Raw genomic sequence first — 18,060 nt, forward strand, 5'->3', positions numbered from 1 at the left:
CTCATTCTGCTCAGTGTCTGCTATGAGATTTTGCTTTTCTGGCACATGTCCTGCTTTCAGATTCACCTTGTGACAGATTGACCACTTCCAAATTCTTTGCGCCTTTTGGGGCAACACTTCAAGCCTTATACCACCTTGCTTGTTGACATATTGCATGGTAGTGGTGTTGTCTGTGCGGATGAGAACTGCAGAGTTCTGTATCCTGGGTTGGAAGGCTTGTAAGGCTGAATGTATCACCTTGAACTCTAGAAAGTGGATGTGAAGAGACAACTGAGATTGCTCCCATTTGCTGCTGACTTTTCAAATTGTGCAGATGAGCTACCCAATCCTCTAGGTAAGTGTTTGTGGTGATGATCAACCGGGAAACTTGGGGTAAGAATGTAATGCGGAGAGATCTGCCTCTCTAATCCATCAGGGCAGAACTGAGCACATCTCCTGGGTGACGCAAAGTATATTGTCAAAAGAGCATTTGGGCCAGATTTACTACAAAGTGGTGCAACGCGGTCTGAGACAAAATTTGCAGTGCCACATCACTTCAGAAATGCAGGGATGCACCGTGTATACTAAAATACACAGCACTCCTGTGTTTCCCGCTCCGCCAGTGCTTAATATAGCTGCCAGCGCAGGCATCCTCGCACCATAGTGCAGGGGTGTCTGCGTTGAAGGGAATTATTGTTAATGTGCGGGAAGGTGGTACTTTCTGCATATAAGCAATCTATAATGGTGATTTGGCACCTCTATGTGTGCTGCAAATACAGGACACATAGAAGTAGCAAAACGTCATTTTTAGGGTCGAGCCTGCGTTCCATGCGGTCGCGCATGCGTATCGCAGCAAGACTCTTTTGTATTTAGAAAAGGGCTCGGAGCCACGTCAACTTCACGTCAGTGTTTTTTATTGGTTCATGGGCTTCCCTAATAAAATCTGCTTGCTTTCATTAGTCGAAGGCACCCATATGTCATGCCTTTTCCGGTGGCAAGCCCTCCTCGAGCGCAGCGACCAAGTACAGAAAACATGCAAGGCTCGCTGTTTTCCATCGGGCTCATGGACTTTCTTTTCTCTAATTTACAAGCGCGATCTCGCTTGGCAGAAGTCGAGCGCTTTACATACTTGATTTAACTTTTTCGGGTTATGTACATAAATGCACTTTTGCCCGATAGGTGAAAAATCGTGTTAAGAGTTTACAACGCGATCAGCTCTAACATGAGCAAACGCGAGACCCGTTGCATTGTAAATGCTTGTTGAATGATTGTTTATGTGCAAGAAAGGATACCTTCCTGCACATAAACAATCATTCATTGCCTTTTGCTCATTCTATGTGTGCTAAATAATGCAGCACCCATGGAAAAAGCCCAAAATGAGAAGGAATAAAATAATTCCTCCTCGTTGTGTCATGTTAAAACCACCCTGGGGCGGCGTTCGTTTTTGGTGCTGCCATAGATTTGTGACTTCTTGTAAATCTGGGGCAGCATCAAAAGCAATGGGTGTTGCAGTGGAACCCCAACATTAACACCCATTGCAAGCCGTTCTAAAGTAGAAAACTGCAGCGGAGGTGCCCATATTTACAAGGTGGTAGTAAGCCACAAAAGTGGCTTAGTGCCGCCTTGTAAATGTGGCACACTACATCGCCACAGGAGCGTCACAAAACATGACACTCCGGTGGCGCAAGGGCCTTGTAAATGTGGCCCTTTGTGTTTGGATCCGTTGCCCACCCAGTTCCTCTTGCAACCGTTGCATTAGAAGGTGGTAAAACGGTACCAAAGGAATGCATGAAAATATCACCCCTAGCAAGGATTTGAAGAGGCAAACAGAAAGTGACTTTTTTCCTTCCACTGGACGGGCTAGGTGCAGTAATTCGGTCAGTGTTTCCAGGGTTCGATATGCTTTGTTCAGTACTGTGTCCAGTGTAGCCCCTAAGAATGTTATCCTTTTGGATGGATGAAAGGCTGACCTTTGCGGATTCCGTGTAAGGCCCAATTTGCCGAAAAGGTGTAAGCAGTGGTTGATTGACCTTTGTGGGGGTTGATGGGAAGGTGCCTCGACTAGCCTGTCATCGAGATACGGGGAAACTTGGGGCCTCATTTAGAAGCCCCTAGAGCCATACTGTGCCACCGGACCGTCATTTTTTAGGACGCTCTGGAGAAGCAGTGTACCTGCCCATATTTATAAGGCCAAGCAAAGCCACCTTGCGTGGCTTTTCATGGCCTTGTAAATATGGCCCCCTTTCACACACAACTCTGTGTGAAAGGTGCATTCCAAGGGTGCGCTGTGGGTGTTACCAAGCAAAACGCATGGAATCTGATGCATTCCTAAATTTACAAGACTGTGAATGTATTAGATTCCTATGCCACCTCAGGGGTGCCATTAAAGTGACGCAACAGGAAGAAATAATGTTAATACTCCCCATTTGTTCCTCTTTCTATGTGTGCTGCATTCTCAGTGAGGTGTTATGTAAATATTAAAAAGCATGGGGCCAAGGAAAGAGACCTTAGGTTCTCCTTTATCCAGGTGTTCGATGCGTGATTTGAAAGACCCTAAGGTAACAGTTTGCGTTCTATTAGTAAGAAAGTCCTCAATCCACTGTAGTGCTAGACCACTGAGGCCACATTCCCTAAGCCTTGAGAGTAGTCAGCAGTATGACACCATGTCGAAAGCCGCTAATAAATCCAATAGCATTAGCATAATGGGGCAGTTTGTGTCTAAAGAATGTCTGATATGGTCAGTAGTAGTCACTAGTGTGGTCTCAGTGCTATGGAAAGGACAGAAACCAGACTGCAAAGAGATCAGGAGCTGACTGGCTTCAAGGTACTCCATAATCTGTTTGTTTATTAGGCCTTCCAATAGCTTTCCCAATAATGTAAGTAATTAAATCAGACGATAGTTTTTATAGATCGTCAGGAGCCATGTTAGATTTCTTTTGAATTGGAATCACTTATTCTGCTTTCCAAGCTGCCGGGATTTTTCCATTTGTTAAAGATAAGTTTAAAAGAGAACCCACAGCAGGAGCAAATATTTTAGGTAAGGAAGTTGTTATCCTGGGAGGACAGATATCTATATGGGACCCCGATTTAGCTGAGGTAAGAACTTGCTGGATTAGTTCTTGGAAAAAAAATGGAGAACTGCTCTGGGCGAGATAAGCATGCAGCCATATCATTATTTGTTTCTGAAAGCATATCTGCCCGTTCTTTAGTGTTGGAAAAGTCCAAATGAATTTTATTTAGTTTGCTCTCAATGTGAGAAGCGAGAGAGTCGCATACAGCTAGAGAAGCCTGAATTTTTCGAGTACAGGTTTGCAATTTGATAAATGAATTGAGAACTTTATCTAGTTCTCTAGATGAATTGCCGTCAGAATTGATTTTATTCACTAAATATATTTTTAAAGCTTTTTTTAAAATTAAGGTTATAATAATTCAAGGCTGAATGGAACAATTCTTAATCTCTAGATCCTTATAGTGCTGCCAACGCCATTTCACCTGGCGGCTTCCTCTTCTTACAATTCAGGGATAAACCAAGGTGCATGGGCGTTAGGTTGTGCTCTAAACACCAGGATTTAAAAGGTGTTAGCTTATCAAAGGCCTGAATTAAAGTATTATGGTATTGAGCTAACCCTGTCTCAATGACTGTCACGTTATGAAAATTAGGTGGATGATAGGCCTCCACAAAGGAGGAGGATGAGATTTTAGACCATTGTCTTAGCATCCTTGTTTCATTATATTTGGCCCTTCTAGACTTAAGGAGTAGCGAGATTTGGAAATAGATGACCGCACGGTTAGACCATACCAAATGAAACAGACCATTACCAGTTAGGAGGGTGGAATTAGAAACAAATCAGGTCCAAAGTATGATCAGCCTTATGGGTGGAGCCTGAAACTTTTTGAAATAGGCCAAATGAAGCAAGGTCAGACAGGAGCTGTGCTGCCTCCGAATCTTTGAGGTTTTCGCTATGGTAATGAAGGTCCCCCAAAAGAACGAACTGTTGAGAAGCTAAAATACGAGGTGCAATTAGTTCCACAAGCTTTTGACTAAACTGCTTTTTAGGTCCAGGTGGTCGATAAATTATAGTCCCAAGCCCACTGACATTGGCAGAAAGTTCAAATTTAAAGATACATATTTCTGCCCAATCGACAGTGAAGGAAATGAGAGTCCTTAAAAACAAAGGCAATGCCACCCCCACTCTAGGATTGTGCTCGTCCAGAAAGGCAGTTCCCAGACTGATGGGGTCTTATCTCGCTACAAGGATTGGATACAGGTGCTGCATTGCTGTTGTCTGCCGCAGCTGCATGTTCCTGGGATTGGTTCTTTCATTTCCTGCCTTATAGATGTGCGGCAACTCAATCCATGCATCGGTCTGCAGTGTTAAACAGCAGGAGGCCATATTTGGTGTCTGTGCCATGTCAGGTTGCTGGGGTTTGCCACTCCTCAGTACCCTTGCTTTCTGAGTCAGGCAGTACGATGGATTGTGTTTACCAAAAGGCATTGTTTGCTACAAGAGTATGTTGCAAGCCAGAAACTCCAGTCAACCAGTTTTCTTCAGTTTCTTCTGGAACCTTGTACTTTCAGTTCCTTTTGTTGTGAGTTTTTTATGCTTTACAGCTTTTTCCTTCTATCCAGTGTGACACGTCTCTGCAGACAGCTCATCTATTTCAATTTGCATTCAACAAAGGAACAAGTTTGCTTCCAGGGTCTGACATTTGTATCTTAGAACTTCCAAGACCAAGATTCTTGGCAGCCAGCCCCAGACTCCATCTACTGGCACCACATACAAGCTTTAAAGGTTGAGAGCATTGGAAACTACAAATATATAGGCAAAACCATTATGAGTCTGCCTTCTAGTTAAGGAGAGTTAGCATATTTAAATGTTACATGATGCCACCAAAGAAAATATTTTACGTACAAGGAGTTCCTTGAGGCAGTACAAAGTAAATCAGTGAACAACCATCGTTTATCTTTCAGAGATTTCTTTAGTGCCACCAGTAAAGAGATGCCTATTTAGGAAGTGTCCCCAGAACCTAACTCACTTCAGCTACTGTCTGAAAGGTTTTGGGGTGATTCATCAAGTTGGGACGAGAAAAATGAGGGTGTCAATACACATTCTCCCCATGACATTTCCCATCAGGACTTTAGACACAACTACAGCCTGAACCACTGAATGGAATTATACCAAATTTGGCAGAAAGCTAGATCTTGGGCCAGAAATATCTCTTTTTGTAAGTTGGTGTAAGTCTATTTGGTAGTTTAAGAGAAAAAAAAGATTTATGAAAAATCTAGAGATGTGGATCCATGCGCTAACAGCAATGATGTGATTGGCTGGCCGCAACCTGAAAGGAAATTTGCGGTTGCCATTTTGTGTATCGGCATGCGGCTCCTCGGGGGCTGGGGGAACAGTGAGGGAAATGAAAACTTAAAACTGATAGAAGGGGCCAGGGTAGAGGTATCCTGACACCATGGGACTGATGGAGGGGCCTGTGAAGGACCCCTCATCAGTAAGAATTTGCCTAAAATTGGGGCACTTAGTGCGGACCCCATGTGAATCTGCGACAGAGCCGCAGCTCCAGATCCCTATTAATAAAAAACACCCACTAACAGACTGACACACACTCACACATCCACCCAAAGATCCACATAACCACTACCACACCCAGTCACAGGCTCATACAGCCACAAACCCACCCACTCACACACCCGCCCAATCACACACACTCACACACCTCCTTACCCAGCCACACAACCGCTCACACACCCACCCACACATCCATTACAGCCACTCACACAACCATTGACAGACTCACAAAACCACTCGCACACCCACTCACAGACCCACACAGCCACTCATACACCCACTTACACACCCACTCACACACGCACTAAACACTCACACAACCACTCACACACACACTCATACACCCATAAAGCCACTCACACACAAACTCACATATCCACAAACCCGCTCACAGACCCAAACAGCCAGTCACACATGGACTCACATGCCTACTCATACACTCACACAACCACTTACATGCTCTGTGGCTAACCCCTCCCCCACACAGCCAAAGGCCATGCGCAGTGACGGTGAGAATAACGTATGGTAATTAAATATATATATATATTTTCACTAAATCAACTAAATATTACAGGGACATTATTTACACACACAGATCCCTAGAAATCCAGCAGTTATAGTTATATTTATCACAAGAAACTATAACTTATGCTCTAAGGTAACTATAACTTGCGCCCTTGTCATTGTATGGTTTTCTGACTTTTAAACTCAAAAACACTAACATTTCCCAATTATATAGTTATTTCTAGTAACTATAACTTGTGCCCTAATGTAACTATACCTCCTGCCCTGCCATGATGAAAGCTCTACTTTTTAAAATTGGGTTTGAGCCTTGAACCCAACTGTCCAGATATACAAAACATTTTGTACCTTAATTTCTCAGAAACTACTGGAAAGACTTACAACAAATGACAAAAAGCATGCTTTCTGAACCAATATCTAGCTTCCTTCCAAAGTTTGTGTAACTCCATTCAGCAGTTTTTGTGCGAGCACTATTCAAAAACTTCAGTGGAAAATGCATGGGGATGTTACTATTTGGGATTTGGGATTTGGGACCTCCTTTTTTTCTGAGCCCCGCCTTGAAGGATCACCCTTAAACTTTCCAGGAAGAACCAGTTGTGCTAGTCTTGGGAACAGTCTGTCCAAAACTGCCAAGCAAAGCTCTTTCCAGAAGAGACCTCAAACAACCCTAGATGGGAATCATCAGTAGGGTGTAGCTTGAGTCCAGTGGCACAGTGAGCACAGCACCCAGATCCGGGCATATGCATCGCACTTGGGATGTGAAATGCAACAACAACAAGGTGATGGATGGAAATGTTTGAATTAATCTCAGCCACTGGCAATCGCTTGGGGCCACATTCCAATCCATTGTTTTTCACCCACCTACCAATGTAGGGAAAAGCCCATCTTATGCAAATCAGTACCAACCCTGCTACTCATTGGAACTGCAAGGCAAAGTCCCCTCCAGAACGGATCGGACATGGGTCCTGTGCTCATTATGGCACTGAAACTAAGCTGCACCTGACTGATGAGCCACAATCAGGGTGAAACCAGTCTTGGGTTGCCTGTATTTCAGTAAGGAAAGGATCCAGCTTGGCAGTATTGGTTAGACTATTCCTATTGAAGTCAGATTTGAATATTGCTGGGTCTAATCTGAGGTGGCATGGTGGGCAAAAGAACAATGGGCTGAATGCTACCCTGAATGATAAATAATATTTTAATTCCCTACCTTTGTTTTTTTATAGTACCAGTGGTTGGCCATGTTTTGTGCTTCACTTACTACAAGTCTGGGCTGGAGCACATTTACAACTATTTTTGGTCTTTTGCTGTAGTAAATTTAGAAGTGCAACTTGTGAATAGGAATCGTCTTACTCTTTTGTGGGTAGGTGCATGTCTGTCTCTAAACCCTCCTTAATTCTCCATAAGCTCCTCACATGTAGTCGGAAACATTCCCCCATTTTCTAGCCACCCCCATATGTATTACAAATACTTGTACATCAGTGGAGACTCCACACTGGTGGTGGAGATCTCCGAACAGGAAGGAGTGTAGAGGGGGAATCCTCCACACGCAGGTTTGTGAATAGCATGTTGTAGTACATGAGTAGTACTATTGTAGCACTACTAAATTTACTACAAAATGCAGTTTGTGAACAGCCCCTAAAGTATGCAATGGATGCATGTGTTACTTTCTACCACATCAGCCGCACAGTTTCTCCATGTATCTATCTGCTCAGCTCTGCACAGCACCTTCAATAAACGTACACAAAAGTCTAAACCTTCTCCACATCCTACTTTGGAACACTAGCCATCATGTGCTTGTCTTCTGTCAGATTATATTCAGCCTCACAAACCTTGCCTTTCTTACCCAGGTCATACATCAACTCAGTACAAATTATATGCAAGTACAGGTTGAGGAATAGCACACTCGCTGGCTGTCCTCTAAAGAGGCCTCAACAAGTCCAGCTAAATGCTGACGTATTTGGGAAAGGAAGGGTCAGTAAGGCTGCCATCTGGCCCCTCAGACTTCCGCTATGAGGAGGATTTCCCTTGTGTATTCACAATCCTTTTTCAGCTTCACCATGTATTTGTGCTCCAGGGCCTTCAGCTTATTGTTCCATGCCCATAATTGTGTCTTTCTTCATAATCACTCTCCTTGATGGGGAACTGCCAGGTCCCATAGCCTCAGCTGACCGAGGCATTGTTTACAGAACAGTCCATCCTCCTTCTTAAATAGTATTGTCCATGCAGGATCAGCAAAGTTTCTCCCAAACTTCCAACCAATCCCATCTCTTTTCTGAGGACAGGAAAAAATTGTAGCTTTTGGCGAGCAGTCAAAGGCTTCTCAGAGAGGTAATGTGGAGGGCAAGAGCTCATAACTCAACAGTTAAACAACAAACACAGTAATTATGTTGTCCAGCCTAGTGCTTACCTTAGTAAAAATAAAGAACTTTGTGTTAACATAGTCCAACCTACTACAACACAGTTCAATGAGGCTCAGATGCAAGATTGGGATTGCATATACCAGCTCTATTATAGCAACTCACAAGCAATGGCACCCTCTCCCCGTTCTAGAAGATGGTATAATTCTGGAGCGCTTTTATTAAAGTCATAGGTACAGGTCATGCACCATTGTAGTTCAATAGGTCTCCAGTCATTTGGAGCTGTCCAGTTCAAGAATTCATAGCCAAATTACAGGGATTTTTTTTAGGCAGCAATCACTGTTCCCACTGCTTTGGTCACCCTCATGAGGCTCCGTTGCTTGCTCAGATTCTCACAGTTGATTAGTGGCAGACGTTTCTCCGATTGGCGCTGTTATCAGTGTATTCACTGACATGGGACCACATCGGAAGATTCACTTGTCACTGGAGGGTGAAGGAGAATAACAGCAGGACTGCTTGGGAGATGCCCATCCAGGTAGACATAACCTCCAGGCCGAGATCCAAGAGATGTCCTTTTCAGTTTTAAAAATGCAGTCCAGACTTCAGAAATGGAAAGAAATATGTGTGAAGAACAATAACAAAATAATAATAAACAACGAGCAGAAACAGCAAGATAATCTCTCCTCATGCCAGCCTAGTCAGATGCCCACATTTTCCCACACTTGAAGTCATGATTACGAAACAAAACCTAAAAACCACTGAACTATGCCAGCTACGGCTAGCTCCACAATCCATAATTCTCACAACTTTCAGGTACACGATAATTCACACACCAAATGAAGATGCATGAAAGCTACTGTGTCTGTGACCAGTAGGTAAGTCTCTTGCGCTTGTAGCTCATTCCATAATAAGTTTTAGAATCAGAACAGGTTCACTGCAATACACTTGGGCTCTTCAGCAATCTCAGTGCCTGAACAATCTGCATGTTGCAGCAGAATTCAGTCACAAAGTCCCTGTTATTATTCAGTGGGTCTGGCCCTGCCTTTCCTTAGACATGAATGGCTAGTCTGAAGATGTTGCGCTAGTGCTGGGGAAGAGGCGGTTCAAGCTCAAACAAAAAAACACCACCCAAACAAATGTGAAAAGCCCATTCAAAAGACTGATGGCAGACTCACAGGAGTTCCAAGGGTGATAAGAGCTGGTCTCAGGAGCACTTGATGGTAACTGGGGGCACACTTTAGTGCAGTGGGGCACTTCCTAAACTCCTGCCAGCGCTGGTGTTGTAGGTGCGGGTCGGGCAGGATTGGTCATCCAATGATGTCTCATCAGTCTGCAACACCAGTCCTTGATCTCAAAAGGTTCCCTGACACTGTGCGCAGTGTCAACTACACTCGTCAATGAGTAATCCTGGAACCATTTGGGTCTGGTACAGTCCACCTTTCATACTGCTTTTCAAGACAGGGATTACCTATGATCTGTTCTGGTACATGTTCCAGTTGGTTTCTTTTTTTGTGTAGCTTTCCTCTCCAGAGTAGACAGTCTTTTAATTCAGGTAGTGGTTAAACAGCAGGGGGCTGATGAGTGGAGTTTCCAAGAAGAGAACCCATAGCACTTGCATAAACAGTGAAGTACTCACACCTGGCAGCTATCAGCCATTTTGATGTGACAACTCTGGGATAATAAATGGCAGGCCCCAGCCAGAAAGGTTCAATGTGTCCCTAAAAAACATGAAACCACTGTCTCCATCTCCCCACACCCTCCTTATAGACTAACTGGAGTGTGCCAAGAAGTAAATAAAGGGAGGATCCTAAAATTGGTCACTTCTGCACTTCTGTAGAGAGCCATGTATCCATGCTTACACAATTCAGAGTCTGTGTCTCAGAAATGCTAGTATTACTTAAAGCCATTCTGTCAGTCTACCTACAATCTCCATTTTGTGCAGCTGTTAGTCAGTGAAAGTCCAAACTGGATACCCCTGACAGATGCCCACACATTCCATATGCTCCATTGGTTCAACCTACAATCCACAAAATATCATGCATTTGCACTAGTCATGCACAACGAATGTAGCAAAGCAGCCGGCTACCTAACTTGGGCAGAACTTTGGAGGCGACACCAGAAGGTCACTTGTCAATGTTAAGAACAGGGATAAAAGCCTATCCTGCATTTATGACTCAGAAATACTTTGCCATCAATGCCAAGCTCATGGTACCTGGCACAAGGTCAGTAGTTTAGTGTCCAAGGAAGGACGTTTGTGTTTTATTGTGTATTATTACATCTGAAGTTTTAAATAGTAAGCAGCATTTTAAGGATATAATAACGTATTCTAAAATGTCTTTATTTTGTAGTATAATGTTATTATAGAGTAAGTTTATCAAGACTGGGGGTAGATTTAAAGTTTGGCAGAGTACCCTGTCCCTCTATCTGGCTGTCCTACTTAGGATTAGGAGGACCACCAGCTTTCTGTCAATGGAAAGCTTTCTATGATGGCCCGATGGAATGGGGGACATCAGAGGAAGAGGCATTACACCATCCATCCAGTTCAGGGTGGAAAGTATGATGTCTTTTTTTAGCTGGAGCCTAGACAGCATGCATGTGCTGTCTGCAAGACCTGTTGAATGGAGTATAGGACTCTGCTTCTGCCTGATGCTGCCTGCCGCTTACCATAGGTTAAAAGCAGTGTTGCTGTTGTTTTGCTGCCTCCGGTCTGGTTTGGAAGCCGATACGTCACTTCCTGTACTTGGCTGAGGAGCACCAGCCATGTACAGTTTAATTACGCCTGGAATGTTTTTCTGTAGCTGGGATGGACTATTTTTTTATGTTTGCTGCCTCTCGTGTTTGTTAGTAAGCACTCGTGTTCACGCACGTGGTTCGTTTTCTGCCTTTGCCATTCACTTGTTCCATACTTTACATAATTAGTCATTTACAAGTAGTTGTGTTGTGCTTTGAAGATCTATGGAGAAATCCTTAACACGGGCTCTCCCAAAACAATATTCACTGCACTCTAGGAAACTCACCCCATATTGCTTTGCAGGCATTCCTTCTGCAACACATTGTTGCCCATAACTCATCCTGCGGTGGGCCTAGGGCAATGGGACAACCACCACCAAAACATTCAGAACAATGTGTTCTTTCTGTTCAGGGCATCTTGTGGTCACACTAAGTTAGAGGGGGTCCGAAAATCATAACCTCTTCCACCATTTAGTGCATATTTAAACTCTCTTATAGCTGGGGCTTTTGTTATTATAGCTGAAAGGATGTTGTGCTATAAGAGCCTTGCTTGTAATAATCACAGTGCAAATATGTACAATGCTCTAAGCTCTCCCAGTGCTAAAGGTTGATAATTGCCCCAAGGAAGGACTAAGTTGTCTTCACAGGGATATCTAGCCATGACCGGTGGTATTGCACCTTTGGCTAATGCACGAACACAGTTTATTTCTGACAATGGTTTAATGAATGCACAGAAACTCACCTGATAATGCTTTGTAGGCATTCCTTTTACAACACGTTTGCCCATAACTCAGCCTGTGGTGGTCCTACGGCAATGGGCCCACCACCAAAACATTCAGAACAATGTACTCTTTATGTTCAGGGCATCATGTGGGTCACACTAAGTTAGAGGGGGCCCAAAATCATAACATCTTCCAACATTCAATGCATATTTAAGCTTAATTATAGCTTGAACTTTTGTTTTTACAGCTGGGAGGCGTTTGTGTTCTTAGGGCCTTGCTTGTAATAATATTCTGACAGCCTTGCTTGGCCTGCAAATGTGTAATGCTCTATGCTCTCCAAAGGCTTAAGGATGATAATTACCTCAAGGCAGTAGTAACTGACTTGGCTCTACGTGGACATCTAGGCACTAGTAACTGACTTGGCTCCACATGGACATCTACACACAACCAGTGGTATTGCACCGTCTGCTAATGTACAGACACACTTTATTTCTGATAAAGGTTTAATGTACACACAAACACAATTTATTTCTGATAAAGGTTTAATGTACAGCATGGCTAAATATTTCTGCCATTTCACTGAGGACCTGGTACTTCTCCAGCCGTTTCCAGGTTTGGGGGACATTCTGAGCTTCTGACGTCAGAAGAAGCTCTGGCAGTGTTCTGTGACACTGTACTCTGAGTGCTTTTGGCTCCACAGGGACAACTAGCCACAGCCAGTGGTACTGCACCTTCTACTGTTGATTTTACAGGGACCTCTAGCCACCACCAGTAGTACTGCACAATCTGCTGTAGACCCTATGGGGACATCTAGTAACGACCTGCAGCACTGCACCCTTGTGCTGCTGACTCCACAGTTACATATTTAAAAGGCCTACTAGTCCTGAAAATGTGTAATACACTATGCCCTCAAGGGGCTGATTATATGGTTACACTGCAATGTTCTTTAGCAATCTTTTTTGTATGTTATTATGCCCTCTAGGGGCCAAATATATGCTTACATGACCATGCTTCTTCCAAATGCTACTTTATTGTGGTGCTCTGCAGGGGCTGTTCAGACCATTACAGTCTAATAATCCTTTTGTGTTGCTAACATTACAGTCCAATGCCAAGTGTATAAAGGAATGCACAAACACAGTTTATTTCTGATAAAGTTTTAATGTGCTGCATGACTAAATATTTAGAAGGTCCCAAATGCGAGGTTGTCATGTTCATTTACAATGCCAAGAGCTCTAACTCTTGTTTATGTGAAACCTATTGCATTGCAGATGCTTGTTTTTGCCCGTCACCACCAGTGATCTGGTGGCAGACAGAAAAGAACAATGTCTGCCACACTGAGGGAAAAAACTCCTGGGGTGTGGGTTTATTAGTTATTAGTTTTTCAATAACAAATTCCCACTTTGGGAGTTGGTGTTTGAAAACCAAAAACTTTGGGAAAGCTTGATGAATGGCTGTTAAAACTGTTGAGGGCTGTCCCCAAAAATGTTTGTACCTCTACAGGAATCACCATGACGGCAGTTCCATAAAGGTAAAGAAATCACTGCTGAACAGGCAATGGTTTATCAATCTGGCGCACCGCAATCAGTCAGGGTGGTGGACATAATGTCCTTCACCACCCTAATGAACTGAACTCTGTTTGACTAAATCTAAATCAGGCCCCGAATATGGGAAAATAAAGTACAGTGTGGGACACTGTATTTACCTTTTTGCTGACAGGGTTCTGCTTATTTAAACACAGTGAGGAGAATTAATTGACAAATGCATGTACCAAAGATGGGGTGCAATGGTGTGTTTGTCATTTGTGCTGATTTATGCTCTGAGAGCGGCAGCATTATGAAATAATTTTTAACAGCACTGAAAGATAGAAGGAATGTTGTGTAAACCATTTATTTAACTTCATTTGTTAAGAAAAAAAGAATTTCACACAAATGAATCAGCCCTGTGAATTACAGGAAATATTTCACAGTGAAGACATCTTTCTGTGAAATATGAGCTTTGAGACCTCTGACAAACATAGGTCTGCATTATTTCCAAAATTATTAAATATGTATTTGCAGCTCTGATAAAAGTACTACATAATAATAAAAGTCAGAACATTCAGATATGTGCTAATACCACCCAGACACAATGACTGTCCCAAAAACTGAGACAATGTATGACCCCCAAGAATCGATCCCCAGGCTGGGCACTAGGTTTCCCACATATTTACATTATATAGTGAAATATGTTTCCTGACACTATGAGACACATGAGCAAACATGCCTTTCAGAAAAAAAAGTTAGGGAACCTTTTGTTTTAGAGCACCATTATACCTATGGTCGTTGTTTCATAACACTTTGGTACTATTTTTTGTTTTAGGTACTTTGTACATCATATTGATTGACTGATTCATGCTTCTTCTTTGAAATATAACTAACTGATATGGAACCAGCAAACATGAAGTTTGTGGGCTGCAAGGCTTCCCACAACGTCTCAGGCGAGACCGAAGGCGGGACTTTATGTTGAAAATACTCCACAATGGAGCATTCCACTTGGCTGTGGTATTCCGGTTCTTTGAGGTGCCAGGGCGAAAGGTGTCAGCGGAAGGCCGGGTGGAAATGATCCACCTGGAGCTGCATAAAGATCGGAGAGTGGTCAGAGAGCCCTCTGGCTAAAATCGTGATGTCAGAAACTCTATGTTGGTAAGGCTGCGGGACCAGGAAATAATCCATTTGAAAAAATACAAGACATGGGCAGAGGAGAAGAATGTATCACCTCTGTCAGTAATGTAATGGACCCTCCACAAGTCCTCCAGGCCCAATGCAGAAATGAAGGAGGACATGGGCGTTGCACCCAAATCTGGGAGCGCTCCAATAGGGCGCCATTGATCCATGGTAGGGTTCACCACCCTAGTCCAGTCCCCACCCAACATTATTAGTACCCCAGGAATGTTGCCCCATAACATTATCATTTGTCCTACAAAAGTGGGAATAGAGGGAGGAGGTGTGTAAACGCATATAAACGTAATGGATTCCCCATGCAGCTCTCCTGCCACTGCAAGGTAATGGGCCTGACAGGCCGACCATGTTTTATTGTGTTGGTATGGAACAGTATTCCTAATCAGCATACCTTTACCCCTGGACCACCTCGTAAACCTAGAGTGGGAGACCTGAAAGTAACTAAATCTAGCCAAGCGTGGGACTCTGTTGCCAAGTAAGTGTGTCTCTTGAAGAAGAGGGACATCCACACCCACCCATTGGTCAGTGGCAGTGCTGCCCTTCTCTTAACCCTGTCAAGTAGGCCAGTGGTCTAATTTGTGAGGTAAAAATGTGGCTGTTTCAGTCTCCATGGAAAAGCCTCTGATGAGATCAGCATGCTTCTTACCAAATGAAGAGAAAAAAAATGTAATATAATTTCTCAAGACTCGTAGTAGGCCAGTGTCCTGAGAAATATGCTTGGATTTCTAAATGAAAATGAGAGTTTTGTCCATCTCCATCAGACTAGCAAAGTGTACTTTTACAGCTCCAACTACTAGCTAAGAAGAAGAAAGCTTATATGTGCTTGTCAGAGTTAAGACAAACCCTTTACTCCTACTAGTGTTAACATGGTCTGGGGATTGATACACGGGAGCTACAAAATTACACGCATGCACTCTAGCTTCCCATTTCTGTACTTAACATAGCTACCCCTAAAACATGCCACCGTATTTCTGACTGGTCATGCAAGAATTATAGAGTCACTTGATAACTAATGTATCTATGTGATGGCACAGGCCTGTCATGCCAGATTTTCTAATTTAATACAATAGCAGGAAAGGGCATATTACGCCTGGATTAAGACAATCACAATAAAATATATAAAAGCAATAAACCCGTTCCATCCTCTTTTTAAGAAAACATATTTGTAACCCAAAAACAAAGAGATTATTGTATCATTTACATAATAGGTCTCAAAAGCACATCTGGATCAGACGTTACCTGACAAGGTCTTTTCATTCTTATTGCTATGACATGGTATCTATAGCAGCAAAGCTCGCACGTCCACGATCCTCTTTCACTGATCCACTTTAACAAACAGAGTTGATGTGTGTACCGTACAGACCCGTCACATCTGCAAGGATTCAGAAGGTCGCCCTAAAAATAAAGCAAGCTGGATTATAGCCATGTTTTACAGAATTTGACCTTATGTTTGTTCAAGGATGTCTTGACTCACTTGTGGTATCATCAGTGACTGCAGAGGTGATTGAGAACACTAGTTATAGACCTTTACTTGACTAATGAGCTGAAGTCTTCGGCAAAGGTGCATAATGACGATAAGGGACAATGCCCAACATTACTGACCTATTTCAAGGGCATTTATGATAATAGCAACAATTTTGTCAGCACCAATAGCCCCTTCTTACTCGTTCTCTCTCCTTCCAGTAGTTAAGTTTTTGCTTATTGCCAGTGTTTTGAATTGGATAAAGAACAGATACATGTACAGCTTCAAACGTATATTTTATAGTTCTTAAGAAAGTTAATAGATTTGTGCCCAAATTTACGAAAAGTGGTGCTGCACCTAGTGCAGAGTCACTTTTCTTGCACACCTTAGTGTCTCCTTAACGGCACAATGTGTGTGCCGTATTTAAAATTCGGCGCACCATGGATGTAGTCAGGAGGACTAGTATCATAATTTTTTACGCTAGTCCGGCGCTTTGCAGGACTATTGTCAAAAATATTGATGCTAATCTTGCAAAGCACCCAGGGGCCCATTGAACACAATGGGAGCCTCTTCTTAATGCCTGCACTTAGCAGGCGTTAAAAAATGCAGATAAAAATGGCACAAAGGAATCTCCCATATTCCTTTGTGCCATTTTTACAACGCCCCTAGCGCCGGAACGCCCCCTTGCATACACTGTGCCTGGCACAGGCATAATGTGGCGCAAGGGGTTACAAAGTGGAGCAGTGCAAGCATTGCACCACTTTGTGAATATGGCACAGCATTTTTGCCCTTCCAACACCACATTAGCGTAAAACAAATGACGCTAATGTGGCATTGGAATGGAGCTAGGCCACCATAAAGCTGGGCCTAGTTTCGCTGCTTTAGTAAAATTATATTCTTCACATAAATATGTTAGTTCATACATTTAATAAGCACTACCTCCCCAAGTTGAAAAGTCTCAAAACACCATATGCTATATTCAGAAATAACTGATAGTTGCATCAAATCATGAAAGAAGGAAATGCTAAAGATCCTAAAAGGATTACTATTTTTGATTTTCCCTGGCAGCACACAATATCTGTTTATATACTCTAGGAGGTGTTGGACAAGCTGTCCAGTCTTGGTACTATCTGTAAAAAAATTATATATCAATTACCAACTTCAAATTCAGCATTCTCTCTAATGACCATATAGTTACATAGATAAGTACTGGATTTGAAAAAGGACTGGTGCTTAACGGGTATTAGGAATCATGGACAAATAATTTAGTGACTATGACAAAGCTGAATTTGAAACTGTATGGTATCTGTTATCTTACACTTACCACCCTAAGACAATAGCATTTTTCTAGAAGTACGAAATGATTTAAGCGAATCGTCGGAGATGAATTCTCTTATCTACATTTACTCAGATTGTAGAAAAAAAACACTTCCTCTCAGAACTGATTATCCTCAGAACTGCTTCCTTCCTAGACACTTAGCAAAGAACTGCCAGCCTTCTTCATTTCACTGCTCAAAAATCTGGATATCATCCAGTTACCATTCCTCAATTGATCTTTCACGTAATTGATGTTTTGATTTATTTGTTCCCTGATAACTACTTCTACCTTTCGCCAATTATTAAATTGGGGTTACGATACGTCTTTTTTTCCCCAATTTATAGGTGTGCGATATATACTCGCCTGCCCCTCTGGATACTTGGCTATCTTCACTGTTAAAGCTAGATTGTGGATTGAGGTAAGAATGTGGATGCGCAACTGTGTGTATTTCTAGCTGCTGGATCAGTGGCCGAGGACAGCTGAGTGGAGCAGAAGTGCAGGTTCTGTTGTTTTGTCTTTTCCTATATGTGTAACTTGGATCCTCATTAAAAATAAAGAGCACAGTTTGTATCTGACTAAATCCTGCCTGGTGCGTCTATAAATTACCGTTCTAACAGTCGTGCTGACACGTCCTGGGAATAAGGAAGGTCTGGCAGGATGGAAAGGCTACTTTA

General features: G+C 42.8%; 1 protein-coding gene across 2 annotated transcripts in view; it reads right to left on the bottom strand.

Moving 5' to 3' along the window:
* Positions 1–18,060, bottom strand: part of MARCHF11 (membrane associated ring-CH-type finger 11) — a 203,416-nt gene that overhangs the window by 153,404 nt on the left and 31,952 nt on the right. For both annotated transcript variants that reach the window (XM_069218880.1, XM_069218881.1), the window contains exon 2: positions 15,846–16,001. In XM_069218880.1, the coding sequence (XP_069074981.1) occupies positions 15,846–16,001 (156 nt within the window). The remainder of the gene's footprint in view (positions 1–15,845; positions 16,002–18,060) is intronic.

This window comes from Pleurodeles waltl, chromosome 2_2 (assembly GCF_031143425.1).
Source record: "Pleurodeles waltl isolate 20211129_DDA chromosome 2_2, aPleWal1.hap1.20221129, whole genome shotgun sequence".
Classification (NCBI taxonomy): domain Eukaryota; kingdom Metazoa; phylum Chordata; class Amphibia; order Caudata; family Salamandridae; genus Pleurodeles; species Pleurodeles waltl.